Source organism: Centruroides sculpturatus, unplaced genomic scaffold (genome assembly GCF_000671375.1).
Source record: "Centruroides sculpturatus isolate CEXI.00-Female unplaced genomic scaffold, Cexi_2.0 scaffold1927, whole genome shotgun sequence".
Taxonomy (NCBI): Eukaryota; Metazoa; Arthropoda; class Arachnida; order Scorpiones; family Buthidae; genus Centruroides; species Centruroides sculpturatus.
The window spans coordinates 27,809-48,564 of NW_019386111.1; the positions used below are offsets into that span (position 1 = coordinate 27,809).

Sequence of the window (20,756 nt, forward strand, 5' to 3'; positions counted from 1 at the left end):
AAGGTAAATGTTGTCCTTCTTGCCTGATGAAGCCAATTTTGGCTGTGGTCAAAATATTTGGATTAAAATTTTTTCAAAATTGCGATTGCTTTGAAACTAGAAACGAGTCAAAACGAGTCGAATTTCTCCACAAAGCTTATCTCATTTTCCTGGAAACATTTTGGTGGTTTAATACAATAGATGCCTCTCTGCATTTCTCTGTTGATGTATCGATTTGTGCAGGTTGGACTAAGATATTCTCGAAAGCAGACGTCTTAACTAGAGCAATTGTTGCGTTAATGTTTGCTTACTTTGCTCTGTCTCAAACTTTCTTAAGTAGGATGAGACTTGAATTTCTTAACAAAAATACATCCTACAATGGCGAGTCTGCGATTTTCGCAAAACTTGAAAAATGCTCCTTTATCGCATTCGTTTTTGCCGTTTCATACATATTGATAGAGAGATATACGTTCGATTTCGTGTTCTATCCGTTTTTTCTAACACATTTTGAGAGTGAATTGAGAGCCCACTTTTGTGCCTTTTATCTTCATTTCGTATTCGTTGCCGTTTTCTCGACGTTCGCCATTAACGAATTGCAGTTCAGTTGTGCAGCTTGGATTCTGTCCAAAAGATTCGATTACTTATCTAAGTATTTTGGGCGAATAAAATCAAATTCCAAAAATCTAAGAGTTGAATTAAACGATTTGATGTTCAAACACACGGAGTTGTTGTCGTTTCTCGATCGAACCAATGAATGTATGCGACATGTATTTCCACTGAGACAGGAAATGTCAATTTACGTGACTTGTTTCTGTATGTGTGGAATCATATTCGTAGAAATGGAAAAACGAATAAAGATGTTATTTTTCTTTGCCTTTTTCGTAGTTGCTTCTTGCGTAGTTTTGGTTTCTTATGCAGAGTCTCGTATGACTGCTAAGGTAAGTTAAGACATTTACTTTAAAAAATTCAAATAACTATTCTTAATTAAAGAAATAAAAAAATTATCTTTTTTCTGTATATTTACGTTCAATTTAGATTTACGGAAAATTTGAAGAGATTGTAATATTTTCATCGTCACCATTTCTAACAGTACACGATAAATTAAAAGTAAGTACAGTGTCTTAGTAACATTGTTTCAAGTGGATTACGAATTCGTTAATCTGACGCCCAATTATTTAATATGTACACTAATATGGCATCCACCCAGAATAATCTTGTAATCACGAATCGTCGTCACAATAAATTAACAAACAAGTCTTTTTTAATAAGCAATGAGTTAGCTGTTGAAACAAGGGCATTAAGATTGAGAAATGTCCGATTTTATAACAGCACCTTGTTATTGAAAAATCAAGTCTCGTCTTGTTTTTGTTTAATAATTTGGCATTATTGTGATTTTGTAAGTTCCTTTTTAATAAATGTTTAGTATATTTAAACATTCATTCTAAGCTCATATTTCGCTCCAAATAACTTTGGTGTTTTTAGGCGGTAATGGCATCAGCCTGCCACGCTGTAGAAGCAGGAATCGTATCTGGGTGGGACCTCAGGAATTTTTATTTTATGATAGATATGTTACAGACTTCGAGCTCTTGGGTTCTATGTCTTACCATTCGTCTGCCTCCAATGTGTATCCTACGATAAGCGTAGAAAATTGTCATCATAATGGCCACAAAACGAAAAATAATAATAATAATAATAATACGAAAATAAAGACATAAATAAAAGAGTAGTTTTGATAATAGCTGTAGAATTTCTGCAGTAGAGAATGTAATGAAAATTTATTAACAAAACATTCATCACTCTATTTTTGCTATTTTATATAAAACCTTTTTAAATTTATGTTTTTACAGTTGCTTTGTTTTGCAAAGAGATTTGCAAAAACTCCAATTGGTATGTCTATTGGCGGATTTTACTTTGTGAAGAAAAACTACGTTGTCAAAGTAAGTTTCTGTATATATATTTTTTTTCTGACGAAAAGCATATGCAAAATACAAGACAAATTACTCTAGAAATGTCTATACAGTAGTCACTCTCTAGCTTTTTTTCATCTTGTTAAAATTATAAAACTTAGCCGGTGGTTCATGTTAAAAATATAAAGTTAGCCGGTAGTAAAAAAGTAGTGTGATCATTGGTAAGGTGCAGAGATAATACGTTAAAACTGCTTATACTAAATCAGTTTCTAAAATTGATAAACAAGAAATAAATTGAAATATATCTATTATTGTATAAACTTTATCTACACTCCTGTAAAAAATTAAATAGTAGAGAAAAATTATAATCGATTTTCTAATAATCTGGACATTTTGAAATCAGTTTTATACACGAATCTGTTTTCATGCCAAGTAAATTATTAAATCTCACCATTACTTTGACATTTCATAAAGTACAGTACAATTTATATCAATTTAATATTTTATAGCTTTTTCTTCCTAAAACATAAATACAATGCATATACTCGCAATTTTATATTTTCATATTCATCAAACATAATTATTTAAAACGGCAATGTTTGGATGCTTGTGCTTTACAAGAATAAACACTCAATACAGTTACATTGTGTATATATTACTGTTATGCAGCTTTTCTCAGAATAGGTACAGTGGTGACATTTCTTACGTATAGAAAGACTTAGACTAACCTAATCTAGTCTATATAAACTGAGCTTAGGATAGGTCAGACTAATATAATGCAAATAATTATCTGTAATGCGAATTTTCTTCGCATGAAGATTACACGTCATTCAAAAAGTATTATTTAGGAATCAAAATTACTACAAAAGTATCATTTGTTAAAACGGATATTACTTTTGTAGTAATTTGATTTTTTTAACCCTTGTTGCCAGTCAAAGGAGTCCTACAATTAGTATTTTTGAAACAATTTATATAATGTTATTACACTTTTTTCGTTAATACTACTACGTGATTTCTTGAATACGAGTAACTTGTGAAAGGTTTCTCTTTTAAGGGGAAATTTAGCGAATTTAATTGATCATTTTAAGTGTTTAATTTCAGAGTTTAACTGTACTTAATAATTGCTATAAGAATATTTAAATATTTGCATTTTAAAAATTATGTTTAATTGTAGATTTGTTTATTATTTTTATTATTATAACGTAGTCTTTACTATTGCAGGTTATTAGTGCAACTGAATCATGTTATTCAGGATTATCCTCATTAGCAACAGAAAATAAATGTTAAACATGTCTGATGTGGGTTATTCTGCAGATTCTATTGTAAACGTAAATAGTAGACATTGTGACAATAGCATTGAAAATCACTTGCAAAATTACTCATTTCTATTACATTTTTATTATATGTTACACGATATTCTACTTTATATAAAGTAATTTTGCAGGCAAATCAATCGGATACTTTGTAGTATTTGAATTGCAACTTCAACACTAAATTGTGCACGATAATAAGCAAATATAAAACTTTACTTCACAAGTCTAAAGTTAACGAAAAACGAAAGGGTTATCAAAATTATAATTTATGAGATTTAATTGCATAGAACTTAATGTTGTAAGAAACATACCAGTATGTAGTGTTAATTATTTTATGTTATGTAACTGAAGTTATTACTAGAGGAACTTGTGTTCTATTGTATAGTAATTAACGCGAGAAAATTTGCCAAAAATATATTGTTATTCGGAAAAGAAAGCGAAAAAATCACAATTTGCTAAAAATTTGTATAAGTAATTAAAGGGCGGTTCCTAAAGTAACATTTAATTTATTGCGAACTACTAATTGCGTAATTCTATTAATACAAAAATACAAAGATTTAAACTACCATTAAGGAAAAACAACTCTTTCAAACCTCTCAAATGTTACAGTGACAAAGACTATTAGTTCTGTACAATAAAGAATGAAAGATATAAATAATTTAAAGGCAATAAAGCGTTCTGTTTCAGTTAACAGAACAATTTAACAACTTCGTGTATCACTGACAGTAATAACAAATTATTAAAATATTATATAGAATGTAGATTTTGTCTAGTCCGATTGTCTGGAGCTAATTAATTACTTGAAATGGGTAACTGCATCAATTGAGTGAAAATTTGTATTCTGTATTATGGAAATGCACATACACTGCAAAAACCGAAAAAAATATCAACCATATACTTAGCCCTATCGATGTCAATATGTTATGCTGGGATTCGTAAACCCGATTCGACCTTCCAACTGAGCATAGATGAAACAGGTGACCGATAATCGCATTGAAAATTTTCTATGAAGGATCTCAGCAGTTGGCTTCTGTGTGTAGTGCTGTGTAACTTAGTATCACTGCTAAACTCTTAATGACTGGGTTCACTTTTTGTGTGCTATATTGTTTTAGAAGTGTAGCTACATATATGTTAAAATCTCCTCAATTTGTAACTAATATATATGACAATTTGTAACTAAAATAATAAAATTTCCTTTTACTTTTTCTGCTGTTATACGCATTGGAATCGCGTGAAAATTGACCCTATAAATTTATTTACAAATCTCTGTTTGTAAAAATGGTGAATCCAAAAAAGTAAAGAAAATCGACAAGAAAATACTATAGATATGTATGCATGTATTATGTGTATGTGTGTTGGCATCTACAATAGACCCGTATAAAATGGGTTCATATACTGCGGATTCGTAAATCGCGACAAAAAATTGCAACCGTATTCGTATAAAGACGCTAAAAGAAACTCGTAAAATGCAGTAAAACGTCATCGCCGACTCGTGTCGCGACAGGATTGGTCGAATCTAGACCAACAGCGGATATTGCACAAACCGTTAAGTTTAAACCAGCAGCGGAAGAATAATAATTACAAAAGACAACTTTATGAACATATTAATATAATTAGACAAAATAATAGAATAAATAGTAATACCGATAGTAAAATGCACCAATCATGGCGAAGAATCATAGAAAAAGGAGTGTGTCTAAAAGATAAAAAGAACGATCGCAAGAAGTGGAAACGAGGTGTTAGTCAAATGGAACGAGAACAGATGTAAGTTGTAAAAATAGTAAATAAATGTATAAAAACTGACATAACGTTAATATAATAATTCATTTAATACAGGTTTAATGTCACAGTAATATTGTTTTTGTTGGTCAAATTTGAATATCCAGTTTAGTTAAAAATAAAAGTAAATCTGAAAATTGTAAGAATTTTATTTATGTATAAAAATAAATAATTTTGTCGGTAAATTTTAAATGTAATTAAAAAAGAAAATTTATTTTATTGTTCATAGAACATACTACAAAAATACCTGCTGAGGGGGGACAAATGTGTCCGAAACGCAAAATTATGTATGTGTCCAAGTATATTAAATAAAATAAAGAATTGTTTTCTGTAATAACTTCGTAGCATTATCTATAAAGCCAGTATAATAAGTCTTGATATTAGAAGATACGTAATTGTAGACGAAAATTTATATTTTACTATAAATATTATTTATGGCATTTCCATATGAAAGGTGGTAGCATCTTCCATTTTGAATATGGTTGCTTGTGTTGCGGAGAAGATATATCTTTTTTTTTTTTACAAATCTTCCAACTTTCCTCATAGATAAACTTTAACAATATCACTCATATACATTAGCTAGAAGTGAATTTGATCGAGAAACGCAAAGGTTTGACAAACAAATGATGTAGAAAAAAAAATAATACTAATGTTCTGAAACGTCATAAAAGAAAATAACAAGTTAAAATATGAGCGCAGGAGTCACAGTTCTATCAGCAATTAGAAATTAAAAAGTTTATAAAACCCGATGTTCAAGGATACAGGGTTAGTCGTCGTCATCGTGATTATCAACTTAAATGTCTTTTTCTAAGTCTGTCATCCTAGTCTCTCTAAATATATTTCCCTTTATGAAACGTACCTGCAACGGATGCTTTTACAGTGGGGTTGTCCTGTGGACAAGCTATGCTGATCCAACTCGACCAAAAATAAAGAAGCTTGTCTTTATCTAGAAAACTTATTTTTATAGGTAAGCGCATTCTTTGTCATATATAATAAACGGTTTTTTAAAAAGACTTGTATTTTCTGCTTTCTACGCCACCACTCACATACGCGAGTGCCCCTAGGTTATCCTGACAAGGGATTAACGATCCCCCAGAAAGTCTCTTATCCACAAATTTTAGACAAAATTTACCGGAGTTATTAAGCTTCAGAGAGAATGGAGAGAATCGTGCTCACCTCACAAACAAGCCATCTATACCGAGAATATAAAAACCGTTGTATAATTTTTTTATATTTTGTAATTATAACTACAGTGGTAGACAAAACTTTAAAAACATAACTTAACTAATACTATTGGTTCAATCATGTTCATATGCTTTAAAAAAATCAATTAATAGGTTTATACAATAATGAAAGAATAGTGTTGAAATATTTTTTTAAACAGTAAAGTTTTTTAAAAGTACAATATTATAATTATAGATGCATTATAGAACGAAGATAATAAATAAAAGCGTATATTACAGAGTAAAACAACAGTTATTGTTTTATGTCTTAAAAATATGTATTTAAATATACTTGATAATGTAGACAGGAGAAAACACTTGATAAATCGTTGGATATAGTAGAAATTCTCGTTATTCAAATTTAACAATCGAAAGATAAATCATTACACGAAAAATCTTCAATTTTATCTGAATTAAATATGATGTAAATACAGCTAAAATTAAATTGTTATGTATCGAATCTCTTACTCTATTGTTTGAAAATATCGCAATTAAAATTCCTTTCATTCGAAATAGAATACAGATCAATAAAGTGGTCTTATCCTAAGTAAAGATAAGGTTGCAGGTAGAAAACTTGTCTAATTGCGATTACTTTTTTACATAAAAAATTTTAAATATACAGAATACGAACTAATTTATTTTTATGATGTGTCAGGTTGGCACATTACAGTAACATTACGTATTTTAAAATGTTTCCATTTTTTTTTAAATAAAACCAGCGGACAATTTGCAAAATTTGCGTGGGTAGAGCCGCTACTAGTGGCATTTCTCAAGAGGATTGCAATTTAATATAAATAACCCTACCTCAATACTTCAGTTAGATTTTCAATCATTAGTTGTTACTAATTTGGTAAAATCATTGATTTTTGATTTATCACCTAAATTCAACTTTCAAATATGAGATTATGAGATACGATAAATCAGATCAATTTTATTTTCGAAACATAAATGAAAATTTTTAAAGTGACTAATATTAACTGAAAAATAGAGTTACAATTACTTCAGTACCTCTTCGTAAACCAATTTTGTGGTACAGTAAAACCTGTCTATGGAGACCACCGACGGTTCCTTCAAAAAGTGGTCTTTTAGACAGGTGGTCGTCCAATACAGGTGGTGCTGTAATACCGTATTTCCGTACGTATTTTGCGCACTTTTTAGCCATTTCTACTAAACAAAACTCGAGGTGAGCAAAAATGAGCGAATTTTTTCAACGATAAAGCTATATTGGTATTGTATTTTATTCTTATCGAATAACCCGATTTACAGGAGTCGTCATGATATTATAAGACAGATTTGACACTAATATTTTAAAGATTAATACAATACTCGCATTTTCTCGATTATAATGCACACTTTCTTTTTTCCGACTTAATTAATTCGACTCGGTTCTTTTCGTTCGCTCCTCAGTTACGTATATTACGTCATCAATATACAAGCGATTCCTATCTCTTTATCACTTTGCTTTTGGTTTTCGTTAGTCTAATCTTATTTCAACTTTAAAATTATTGTATTTTTTAATATTTAATATTTTCTTAATTAATTAAGTACAATAAGAAAAATTATTAATTAATAATAAAACGATTTTATTAATTTTTCTCATTATACGATTTCATTACAATCGCGGAATCGAAAAAGGAAGTAAAACTGATTTTTGCATTAATGCGTTTATTGTTTTTTGAATATTTTGCCTGCGAAAATTACTTGGATATTATTTTTCTAAAAATATCGTGGAAATAAGGTAGGTTGATACAGAAACTATTTATCGCACGTGTACTGTATATGAGCTTCAAAATAAATAAATAAAAATAGATTTTATCAAACGATGAGATCAGCCGATTAATTGTATCGTGTACAATATTTTACACCCCCAAGGAAAATACTGTAGGTCTAGGGTAAAATAAATTTTGTTTTCCCACAGTTAAACTTCGCCGCTAATTGCTGTTGTGATAACTTTAATACGATCTTCTAACGACAGCACTTTGCATTTCTTTCGTTTTTTGAACATTTTTCAACAAACTGAAATGAATTTCCTTTGTTGCTAGACTAATTTATTAACACCTGCACCTAATTTCGAGGGTGGGAGAAGTGCCCGGGATGGGTTCGAACGAGAGTTTAGACTAATTCATTATATTAGGAGGCGGAAATGTTGTTGAGATGGGTTCTTACAAAAGTTTAGACCAGATGCATTCGCGAAAGTGGTCGCTTATTATAGGTATTGTATGTTGTTTCGGACCAAAAATCGATGCTCGCGGTCGCGTTACACAGGTGATCGTTTAATCCGGGTAACTTATACGAAGACTCTATGGATAAACTATTCCGTGCCAGAAATTTTTGCCCGTTTTGGTAGGTGCCCGTCGTATGCAGGTGGTCGCCTAAGTAGTTTTCACTGTATTATGGTAGGAATAAGTGTTCGCGTTAGATATGAATGGAAAATTGTATCGACTTGTGTTGGTGAGAATATCATGACACTCTCCTAGAGACATTACAGATGATGTCTAGACTTTTGTTTACATAACTAGATTCTTGTACTTTGTACCTTATTTCCCATCCTGTTTTGTATTTGTAGTATATACAGTTTAGATTAATTAAACTTAACGTCCGGACCCGAGTAAACTCGAGAAAGTTTTATAGCGTTACAGAAAACTCGGTCCTAACGATGCTAATTTTTTTGGATTTTTGCAATGTTTTTAAGTCTCCAAATTTTTTCAAAAATTTATACCCGCCCGAAACAATTTATCGTGTTTTTAATCAACCTTTAATGACGCGCGATTAACGCTTAATTGTTTTTTAATGTGACTTTTGTATCAAAATTAATTCATTGTTCTAAAGTTGTAGTGCACGGATTTTACTTCGGTTAACTTATTTAAAGCTAGTTTCTGATGTCAAAAACAACATCCAATAGTTTTTTAATTTTTTAATTAATATATTTTATTATATATACGTTTAATTAAGTCGAAGGTCGAAAATTGCAACAAAAATTTTAATTTTTTAAAAATATTTAAAAATATACTGCCAGATAGTATTCACCCTACTTTAAACTCTTGTCCTCCCGAGACGTTTATGAGAATGTCTCGTGAAATCCGACAACAGATGTTTTCAAGGTCATCCAACTGTAAACACAATGACTCATTGGTGTCAAATTTCGCAGAAAGGCGAGACAATGGAAAATGAAGTTTGAAGCTTTTACTTCAAAATTAACGCATTTCTTTCGTTTTTTTCAGTTTTAAATATTTTTTACGTATAACTACATTAATATAAAAAATTGGTAAAGTCCCAAGGAGTTAATAAGCTCAACAAAATTGTTTTGAAGGGGAATAGAATAGTGAAAAGCCTATAGTGAAAGGGTTTATACTACGTTACGATGTTATTAAAGGGTTGACGGTAGAAGTTTAGAAACACTGCTCTAAAACTTTTTATAAGTGAGAAATGTCACCATGTATTGTACTTATTTTGAGTAAAGCTGCATAATAGTGTGAAAGCCAAATTTGTTAAAAAATTTTTGTTCGATTTAGTTTTTCGTTAAAGTTGTTTTACTAAAATCGTGAAAGATAATTAAACTATTTCCCGCAGACTTATTTTCTTGTTGAAGATAACACGTCTAATGTGTCACTTGGAATCAACGCGTGAGATACAACTATTTGTCCCAATATACTAAACCTCCTAAGGAAGTCATGAGAAAAACCCAAGAGGAGCCCCAAACAAAAAGGAGGGAATTAGATGAGTAGTTTCGGAGATTCCCTCTTACATCGAAACTTACAAACTTTATTTCTTTATAATATTACTATAAATATACAGCTCATTTTAGCAATTGTACTAAGCTTCTGAAATGATTGTAAACTCGTGAACAATATCTCGTAGAACTTATAAATATTATCTATCAATAAACAGGTATTTTTGTTTAATCTTAATTTGTGGAGTGTACTTCTTCCGGTCGTTTCCATTCGCCTTCATTCCGAGTCCGGAAGCCTAAGACGTGAGCGCTTGCGCAACGAAATGACCGGCCAACCCGGTTTTTGTGTCTGTCCGTAAAAACACGGTGGTGTCAGTCCTGACAAGGCATCAAAGAGGTGCCAACTCTGCGGTCCAACAGTAAGATATACACAATGTAACTGTATTGAGTGTTTATTCTTGTAGAGCATAAGCATCCGAACATTGCCTGTTTAAAATAATTATGTTTGATAAATATGAAAGTATGAAATTACGAGTATCGATTGAATTTTTTTTTGAGATGAAAACACGATAGAAAACCAAATTGTAAAATCTGGAAAAAATAAATCCGAACAATATAAATTTTACTGTTTGAAATGTGTGACTAATGGTGAGATTTAATTACGTATTCACTTGGCACGAAAACAGATTCGTGTATAAAACTGATTTCAAGAAGTTCGAATCATTCCAAAATATACTACACTTTTTCTTTACTATTTAATTTTTTACTGGAGTGTACATGAAATTTATACAGTAGTAAATTTATTTATTATTTATAAATTTAAGAGACTCATTTTGGTATACAATAGTAATTTGTTTATAATATATTATTTTTGTACATTACTAATGATCACACTTTACTTTTCAACTTAAATTACAAACTTATTTTACATCTCTAACATGATGAAAAACAGCTAGAGATTGACTACTGTATAGAGAAATATTCAGTACAACTTTTGTTATTTACAGTAAAATAATTTATGTCTTGTATTTTGCACAGGATTTTTGCCTGTAAAATCTCTATTTATAAACTTACTTTGACAAAGTAGTTCTTTTTCACGAAGTAAAATTCGAATTTTACTAATTCGAGTTTTTGCAAATCTCTTCGCAAAACAAAGCAACTGTGAAAGTATAGAAAATTGATAGGTTTTATATATTACAGCAAAATTAATGATAAACGGTTTGCAAATAAATTTTCAATTACATTTTTTTCTGTTAAAATTCTACTGTTTTATGTATGTTCTCAGTTTCGTATTATTATTATTATTATTATTATTATTATTCCTTTTTTCTACTTTGTGGCCATCATGGTAGCTTTTCCCTAGGATTTATCGCGGGATCCATATTGAAAACAGTGGAGTGCTAAGAAATGGGCTTCAAGCTAACTAAAACAAATCTATCATAAAAAATTTCTGGAATCACATTCAGAGCTTCTCTAGATTGGTGTTTCAACAGATGTGCAGGCTGATGCTATTACTGCCTAAAACACACAGAAGTCATTTGCAGCAAGATATGAGCTTAGAATTTCTATATATTCTTAAATTTCCTAAGTTTATTAAACAGACACATACAGAATAACAGTGATGACAAATTATGAAAGAAAAAAGGTTCATGAAACCTGCAACAAGTTTTAATTCTGCAATAAAAAGGTACTGTTATAAAGTCAAAAATTTTTCAATTTCAATGCTTTTGTTCTCACAGCTGACTTGCGTATTTATAAATATTTGTTTGTCAGATTATTGTGAAAACGATTCGAGTTTACAGGCTGATTCTGGGTGGGTGCCATATTAGTCTACATATTAGATAATTGGGATAACAAATTTCTAATCTACTTGAAACAATTTTATGAAGATACATACTTTCAATTTATCGTCTACTGTTAGAAATGGTGATGAGAAAAATATCACTAACTCTTCAAACTTTTCAGAAATTAAAACTGAAAGTAAGTATATAAGATAAAGAAAAACATTATTTATTTTAAACTAGTTATTTGAAATTGCAAAAGTAATTGTCCTAACTAACCTTAGCCGTGAAGCGAGAATGTGCGTAGGAAACCAAAACTACGCAAGAAGCAACTACGAATAAAGCAAAAACCCACCGTTTCTATTAGTTTTTCATTTCTACGAAGGTGATTCCAGACATACAGAAGCAACGATTTTATATTCGTTTTTTGACAACGATTTTATATTCGTTTTTTAACTATTACGTGAATACTATTCTTCTATACTGATAGACGAATGCTTTTAAAATAATAAAGTATTTTACTTGAAGATTTGTTACGGTATTTATATTAATATTTAAAATAAATATAATGAGGGCGGCACACAACAGACCGAAATTTGCATAAAAGATACAATATGCTGGGTACTCTGAATTCCAATATTACATGTCAGTTCAATTAATGTCTTTTTTTAAGTATATAATACGTGTAGAATAAACATGATTTCGCTATTTGGTTTCCTTTCTAATATTGCTGTTTTAAAGGCCAGCAGTGCAATTTAATTAATATGTTTTTAAAAGTATTGTTTTATTGGTGATGTATTTCAGAAATGATGGAAGATTTATCCAATCAAATAAATCACAGCAAAGAATTTACAATCATGATTAAATTTTAAATTAATTAAAGGAAAATATGTTTTACAAATAGCTTTAATTTTGTGTAAACCCAGAAAACGTTAATCCTATTTTTCTAGTGTCAAAAAAGACGTCTGTGATATTAAGATAAGGTGAAATGCAAGAAACGTTTTTAGTATTGACAGAAGAAATACAGATGTAGTTATTCTTTGACGGAATTAACCATTAAACTATATGAAAGTATACACGTATCGACAATTATTATATAATACAAACTGTACGAAATAATAAATAAGCACAAACACGTACGGAACAATTATTAATTTCATAACGAAGCACTCAAAACAAAATTTTTAATTATTTATGTTAGATAAAATTAATTTTTTTCTGATCAACCGCAATGATTAGGCTATTTATATTTTGCGTATAATGTTTCTGTAATACTTTATTACAAATTTAATTATCTTTCCTGTGCCTTAAATACGGTGATAAACACTAGTGTAAATTATCGATATTTCCACCTTGTTACCAGTTTTATACTTATAATTTTAATGCAATTCAGTATAATATCTTATTCTACGACTATAAAAGCAACTGCAAAAACGTCTGACAACATCATCACAGTAAAAAAGTATTACATATTATCAGAGTTGTTTTCCTACTTTTCGAATAAAATTATAACTCAGTTCGCATGGGAAATAAACCTGTTCTGTCACGAAAGAAAAAAAAAATAGATTTTAGAAAGCATTTCATTTTGATAAAATTCACGTTATTGTATATTAATTATATTTGTTCAAAATTGAACAAGATTTCTTACAATTTTTTCAAAGGTAGTACAGTACAAAATACATAATTAAAATCTTAAAAGATTAATTATTTTAATAATAATTTAAATTCGAATATTATTCGGAAATTTAATACATCTATAAAACACATGTTACTACTGCTGTTTTTCTCTAAAGTAAATATATCGACATATGTTTATTTTATCGAAACATAATAGTAGTATTTAAATGTGAAATTATTATTGCCATGCGTATAAAATTACAGATAATGAAACTGCAGAAATCAAAATTAATTTTACTACTTTAAAATCAAGAATAACTGCATTATTAATATCCGTAATGCGTTTCTGCGATATTATTCCATGTGAAAGACACGAGAAGAAATATATTGTCTATTTTTTTTGTTTTTATCTGCTTCAAGTTTGATTACACCGAATATAATTATTTAAATTCTAAACTTGTATTTAATTTATTATTTAGTGTTAATTTACGGTTTCATTTTTCTTACCGTTTTTTTTAAATCTAGTATGAAACGTAAATAGTTATTTTTAGTCAGTTTAGTTTTTAAATACTAAATAAAGAACATAAAAATTCATCGAAATAACTCATTAACGTTTTTCACAACTAAATTTTCATGGCTCAGTGATAACTAATAACAAAATTTATTTTAAAGTTTTTTTCTGATTTACTAAATTGTTCATGAAACTTGTATTGCAAGTTTTTTCCTCGTAGATAATTTATCATTTCTTGCAACATTGATTTATTTTTTATATTATCAAGTCTAACGTCTGCATCCAGTCTTCGAGTTACAAAATCCACTTGCGAATTCGTTATTACAATATTATAAATTATAACACTGTTGATAAATACAACTAACGCCAGATCGTAAAACTTAACGTGGCATAAGATATTTCAAATAATAAAATTGAACAATATATGGTAAGTAATTATTAAATTGTTTTAGATACATTGGCATGCAAATGCATTTTAATAATAAGTTAAACGTAGTTAATTTATAAATTCTTTTAAATTAGCGAATAAAGTAATTAAAATTTTATTTGCTTGCGAGTTTTATAAATAAAGTTAACAAAAGACCAATTAAACTTTGTAATATATCTGTAAAAATTTTTGTGAAGTCATCAGGTTCTAATCAAATATGAAACTGTTTTTTATGTAGTCCTTTGCACACGTTAGTTGGCCGTCTGAAAAATCTGCTATAAAAAAGGATTTTTCCCGCTAATCCAGAAAGTTCATCGAAATAAGTAATTGCCATATAACTTACAGCAGTTCACGGAAGATCCAGAAAGTACCTGAATTCGCTATACTAAGTGCTACACGAATTAATTAAGCATCCATAGAAGATCTTCTTTATGAAAATATTCAACGAGAAAAAGTGTTTATAGGGTAATATAATATGATATATTGATATAAACTCTCTTTCCGCGCGTAAGGGTTGGATTTAGCGTAGATAGATTAAACATAGCTTTAAGTAGGATAATCTAATCGTTCTATAAGATAAATTTCTAATGTTATCATTGTAATTTCATTTGTTATATTTTTATTTAATTGTATTATATTTGTATTCACTCTTTAGTTTAGTTTTATTAATTACTATTATTTATTTATAATAAGATTGGTTTCTACTTAATTTAATCAGCATTTCAACTCGCTCAACTGTTAAAGTTAGATTTTTGTTATTGTATTATAGAGAATCAACGAAAAACTGTAATCAACTAATTTGAAATAAAGCAAAGCTTAAATACAACGACAGGTTAATGTTTATAATTAGAAAAAATAGGTGTGAGATAGGGGGCCGTGAAACCCCAGTCACTGATTTAAGATAACTTATGACGTTAAAAAGATTTTCGCGATTTTTCACTGGATTCCTGACATAGTAAAGAAAAAAATTTAACTTAACACGCGCAAAGATTAGATTGGTACGACAGGATCACAGTGGAAAAAAACGTTAAAGTCTGACTAAAGAATAACCCGAAACGAAATAATTGATTCAAACCAGGTTCTTTAACAAAATTAAAAATTAAATTTAATATACAACAAAATGTGAGATGTGCCGGGTGTTCAGAATGCAGTTTTGATTCGTATACCGCTTACTCGGCAGATAATCGTGAGACTAGCTTTCGGTTGTCTCAAAGAATGGCATTTTAATGAGTGATAGAAAGCTGGGGAGACTAAACGATCATAAAATCACAGTCTCCTCCGTCATGATTTCCGACACCAGATAGTTAATTACGCGGGCTATCACGCGTATACTTTTTTTTAATAATGTTTGTGACGTTCGAGTAACAACGTCCGAATATATCATAGGAGAGTTAGAAAAAAAAAGATACATGTTGTTATTGTTACATGTTTAAATAAACATAGCTAATTTTTCTCGAATTAGAAAAAAGACGTTTTAAATTTTTTAAAACCAATTAGGAATTAAAATAAGGTATTCCAATGAATTGTAACTTCAAACTCAGTGAACATTAATAAACTTTCTCCAGTAAATAGTAACACCAAGTTAAATAGTCGTATTGAGTCGTATATTAAATATCTGCATTAATAATAAAAAATGTATAGATCTACAGATTTACATAATTTTGAATAATTTTACAAAAGTAATATTTAACAAAAAATTTAGAATTTCTGATAATATTCAGAAATATTTTCGTTACAGTACAGTACATACTAAATAATTATTAACTAAAAAATTAATTAATTTAATAATATTTAAAATTTAAATATTTTTGCAAATTTAATATATCTAACCAACACATGTTACTATCGCTGTTTTTCTCTAAAGTAAATATATCGATATATATTTATTTTATCGAAACATAACAGTACTATTTAAATGTGGTATTATTGTTGCCATGCGTATAAAATTATAAATAATGAAACATTGCAGAACTCGAAATTGATTTTACTACTTTAAAATGAACGATAACTGCATTATTAATATCTGTAATGCGTTTCTGCGATTCTATTCCACGTGGAAGACACGAAAAAAAATATATTGTCTATTTTTTTTTTTTTTGTCTTTTCCTGCTTCAACTTTGATTACACCGAATATAATTATTAAAATTGTAAACTTGTATTTAATTTATTATTTAATGTCAATTTACTATTTCATTTTTCTTACTACTTTATTTTTATTTAGTATAAAAAGTAAATAGTTATTTTTAGACAGTTTAGTTTTCAAATACTAAATAAAGATCATTAAAATTCATCGAAATAACTCATTAACGTTTTTCACAACTAAATTTTCATGGCTCAGTGATAACTAATTACAAAATTTATTTCAAAATTTTTTATTATTCACTAAATTGTTCATGAAACTTGTATTGCAAGTTTTTTCCTCGTAAATAATTTATCATTTCTTGCAACATTGATTTCTTTTTTTATATTAACAAGTCTAACGTCTGAATCCAGTCATCGAGTTACAAAATCCATTTGCAAATTCGTTATTACAATATTACAAATTATAACACTGTTGATAAATACAATTAACGCTTGATCGTACAACTTAACATGGCATAAGATATTTCGGATAATGAAATTGAACAATATATGGTAAGTAATTATTAAATTGTTTTAGAAACATTAGCATGCAGATGCATTTTAATAATAAGTTAAACGTAAGTAATTTACAAATTGTTTTAAATTAGCGAATAAAGTAATTAAAATTTTATTTGCTCGCGAGTTTTATAAGTGAAATTAACAAAAGACCAATTAAACTGTTAAATACACCTGTAATAATTTGCATGAAATCATCAGGTTCTATTCAAATTTAAAAAGTGTTGTTCGTGTATTGTGAAACAAACAGTACTATGTCATGCTTTTTTTATTATGTTAATTACTTCTAACTTATCTAAAATAATAAAAAATTTTTTAAACCGTATTTGTCTTATTATTGAAGATAATGAGACTGCTACGGTTTTAAAGGACTCTGCTTATATCTGAATAGTTAAAAACTTACAATTAAAGAGTTGTGATATGTTTATAATTAACAGTAAGTAATAATTTAATAGATTGCTACAAATTTTGTACGAGATTAAAATATCGGCTTACAGAAACTCGCCTCTGACTGTTCATTTAACGTGAATAATACTTCGGAACACAAAACCGAAATCTTTGCAAGTAAGTAATTTTATTACAAAATTTAATAGAACCGTAATTTTTTTAATATATTAAAATATAAATTACACTTAAAAAGTTATTTTATTGTTAACGTAGATAACAAACAGTGAAAAATCGTGAAAGTAAGGAAACACTAGCGTTTCTAAATGCACAAGTTCACATTTTTTTAAAATGTTCATTGTTCACTATATAACGTCATAAAAGCTGATAAAAAATTGATATAAAGCTCTGTAATGTTAATTTTTGAACATGCCAAATTTTTCACGTTCGAGCAATTGTTTGTAGATATAAGACAATTTTCTTTGTTAATCTTTTTTTATTGTTATTATTTATTTTTTGTAGAAACATCACACTTTCAAAAACATTGATTAATCTGAAAGTCAGTTGTAATCGAAAAATTGACTGTAATCGTTCTGAAAATCTAAATGCTAATATAAAATTTTTTTTTTTTGCTTTGAGACTTCAACTAGTACTCCATATATTTACATTAATGTACGTATGTTTCTCTTGCTTCTCCGTAAAGGTATTCTTAAATATTATATTGTTTAATTTGACTTTTACGTTTTATTACTTAGAAATAACATTGGTTTATTACGTACTTGGCATTTAGGAATTAAAAATTATTCATATGCATGGGTTATACATTACTTTTTTGTAGTTTTTAGTCGTATTGAGCTGAATATTACATATTTGTTTTAATAACAAAAATGTTTAAATGTACTATTTTACATAATTTCGAATAATTTCGTAATATTAAACACAAATTTATAGAATTTCTAATAATATTCTGATTTCTGATTTGCAGTATTTTCTAGTTGTACAAGAAAATTACAGCTGATTTCATAACTGAAAGTTTAATGTTTTATCTAGTATGTAAACTTAATAACAATGAATAAAAGTTTAACGGCTTCATAGAATTTTAATTGAAATTTTAAAATATCAAATTTATCTAAATGATAAAAACATAAAAAAAAGTTTATAATATTTACAAAAAAGTTTTCATCGTGCATAATTTTAGAAATGTCTTTCATGTGTTGTCGCTTCGTCTGCCTTTAAAATTAAAAATTTTACTCGCGATGATGACCTTATTTAGAGACTTTCTTTTAAGGAATCCCGAAAATATACAATGAGACAACAGATAAAGGACTCTTTTATAGCTATGTTCGATTGAAAAAAATATTTTTTGTGAACATCGATAATTATCTGAATAATGTTTTTTTTTATTTTTTATAGGCAAAAGAAAAAAAAATTAATCAAAATTGAAACATGAAAATTCACTGTGTAATGAATCGATTATTCATCGTTTTTCGAAAATTAGGAAGATTAATCGGACTTCATCCTTACTTCTTTATCTTTTTTCCTATTTTAATATCAGCGATATTCTCAGCATTCCTCGTTAATATAAACACTATCACAAACATGGTAGAAATGACATTTGCAGATTCAGGAAAAGTCTACGATACTAAGAAGTTTGTTGACGAAACGTTTCCTTTCAATACATCGAAATTCCTTGATCCGACAAGTTTTACAGCTCTACCAAAATGTGTGTTTGTGATATTTACAAAGAAAGGTGGTGGAGACATGCTCGAAAAAGATGTGCTACTGGAAATAAGTCTGGCGGATCAGTTTATTAAAAATATAACAATTAACGATAAAGGTAGAAAAATTGGATATCCAGATATTTGTGCACGTGTAAGCGAAAAATGTTTTGAAAATCCTATTATCGAAATATTGCCCGAAATTGATAATATAGTGCAGCGAAAAAAGAAATTGAAGTATTCGTTCGACATAGATCCGCTGACATACTCTTATCAAATTAATTCTCTGAACTTTGGGGGTGTAATCGGAGATGACAACGATGTGATTCAAACAGTAAATGCTATAAGATTAACCTATTTTACTGACGAGACCGACAAGAAAAAACACAATGTGATAGAGAGATGGCAAAAAGAAGTTTATAATCGAATAAGAAATCATCAATTTAAATATGTTTTCTGTATAATTGATTACATGTGGTCAATGGAACAACGAAATGTACAATTATCTGAAAATATGGAGCCGATGATCGGTGCAGTAGTTGCATTCATTTCTGTTTTCACTATTGTCACGTGTATGAGCAACAATTGGGCAAAAAGCAAGCCTTTTCTTGGTGTTGCAAGCGTCTTATCTGCTGGTCTAGCTGTGGTCACCTCTTTCGGATTCATGTCGGCTGTCGGTGTACCAAATAGCATTTAAAACATCACCATTCCATTTTTAGTCCTCGGTAAGTGATTACTTACGCTTTTATATTTGTACTATTTTAGATTATGATATTTTCGTCTATTCATGATTTTTTGATGTAGTGACGGAAATCGATGATGCTTTCGTATTGTTGGCGTGTTGGAGAATATCAAACCCCAAGCATAAAGTACACAAACGCATGGAAGAAACATTGGGTGAAGCAGGAATTTCTATAACGTTAACATCGTTGACTAATCTGTTCTCATATTGCATTGGAATGACGGCATCGTTCCCTCTTATAAGAATGTTTTGTTATTATTCGGCAACCAGCGTAGTGTTCACATTTTTGTATCAAATAACATTTTATGCAGGGTGCATGGCATTATCAGGGTACAAAGAAGAAAAACAACAACTAGCATTTCGTTTTAATTTCAGTAAGATCATTTAATTAACTTTTTAAATATAAAATTCTATATATATTTGTGACCATAGGGTCGGTATCTCTTCGATACCTCGTCAGGATGACACCACTGTATCCTTCGGTCGATACAGAGACCACAAGTTCGCGCGAGCGGATAGGTATGAGGGTTGGACCCGGAATGGAGAACTGAGAGACAAACGGAAGAAACTGCACTCCATAAGTTTTAAACATAAAAACCCGTTTATTTATATATAATCTAAATTAAGTTTACATCAGCTAATAAAATACGATACATATACTACATGAGTTATTATTCAATATTTAGTCCAAATTAACGACCGGGTGCGCGTTTCGTTACGCGGAGAGAGAGAACGTACAATAGTGCGCGGGCAGGATAAATACCTTAGGTTGTAGGAGCTCAAGTCCAAAATCAGCACAAAAGGTCCAACAGTTCCTTTTAGGTGAACAGTTCTTTTTAGGTGAGTAGAAAAATTTCAGTTAAGTTCAGGTCTTTTAGTCTTGTAGAGGAGGAGGAGGTTCGGATTCTCGGCGGGAGGTAGACGATCGGAGCGCACACACAGATACCAATAATAACTTCCACCCCCTTTCTCATCATGCCTGGCCCTTTTATATCACGTCCTCATTTTCGAACTTTTCTCCGATTTCGTCAGCGATGACGATCTTCTTGGTCCAATGAGGGGACGGGT

At 29.3% G+C, this 20,756-nt stretch overlaps 1 protein-coding gene across 1 annotated transcript in view; it reads left to right on the top strand.

The window, feature by feature from the left end:
* The first annotated feature begins 20,004 nt into the window (after window positions 1-20,004).
* LOC111613655 (patched domain-containing protein 3-like) overlaps window positions 20,005-20,756 on the top strand; it is a 3,788-nt gene continuing 3,036 nt past the window's right edge. The window contains exon 1 of the mRNA XM_023355006.1: window positions 20,005-20,062. Coding sequence (XP_023210774.1) covers window positions 20,005-20,062 — 58 coding nt within the window. The remainder of the gene's footprint in view (window positions 20,063-20,756) is intronic.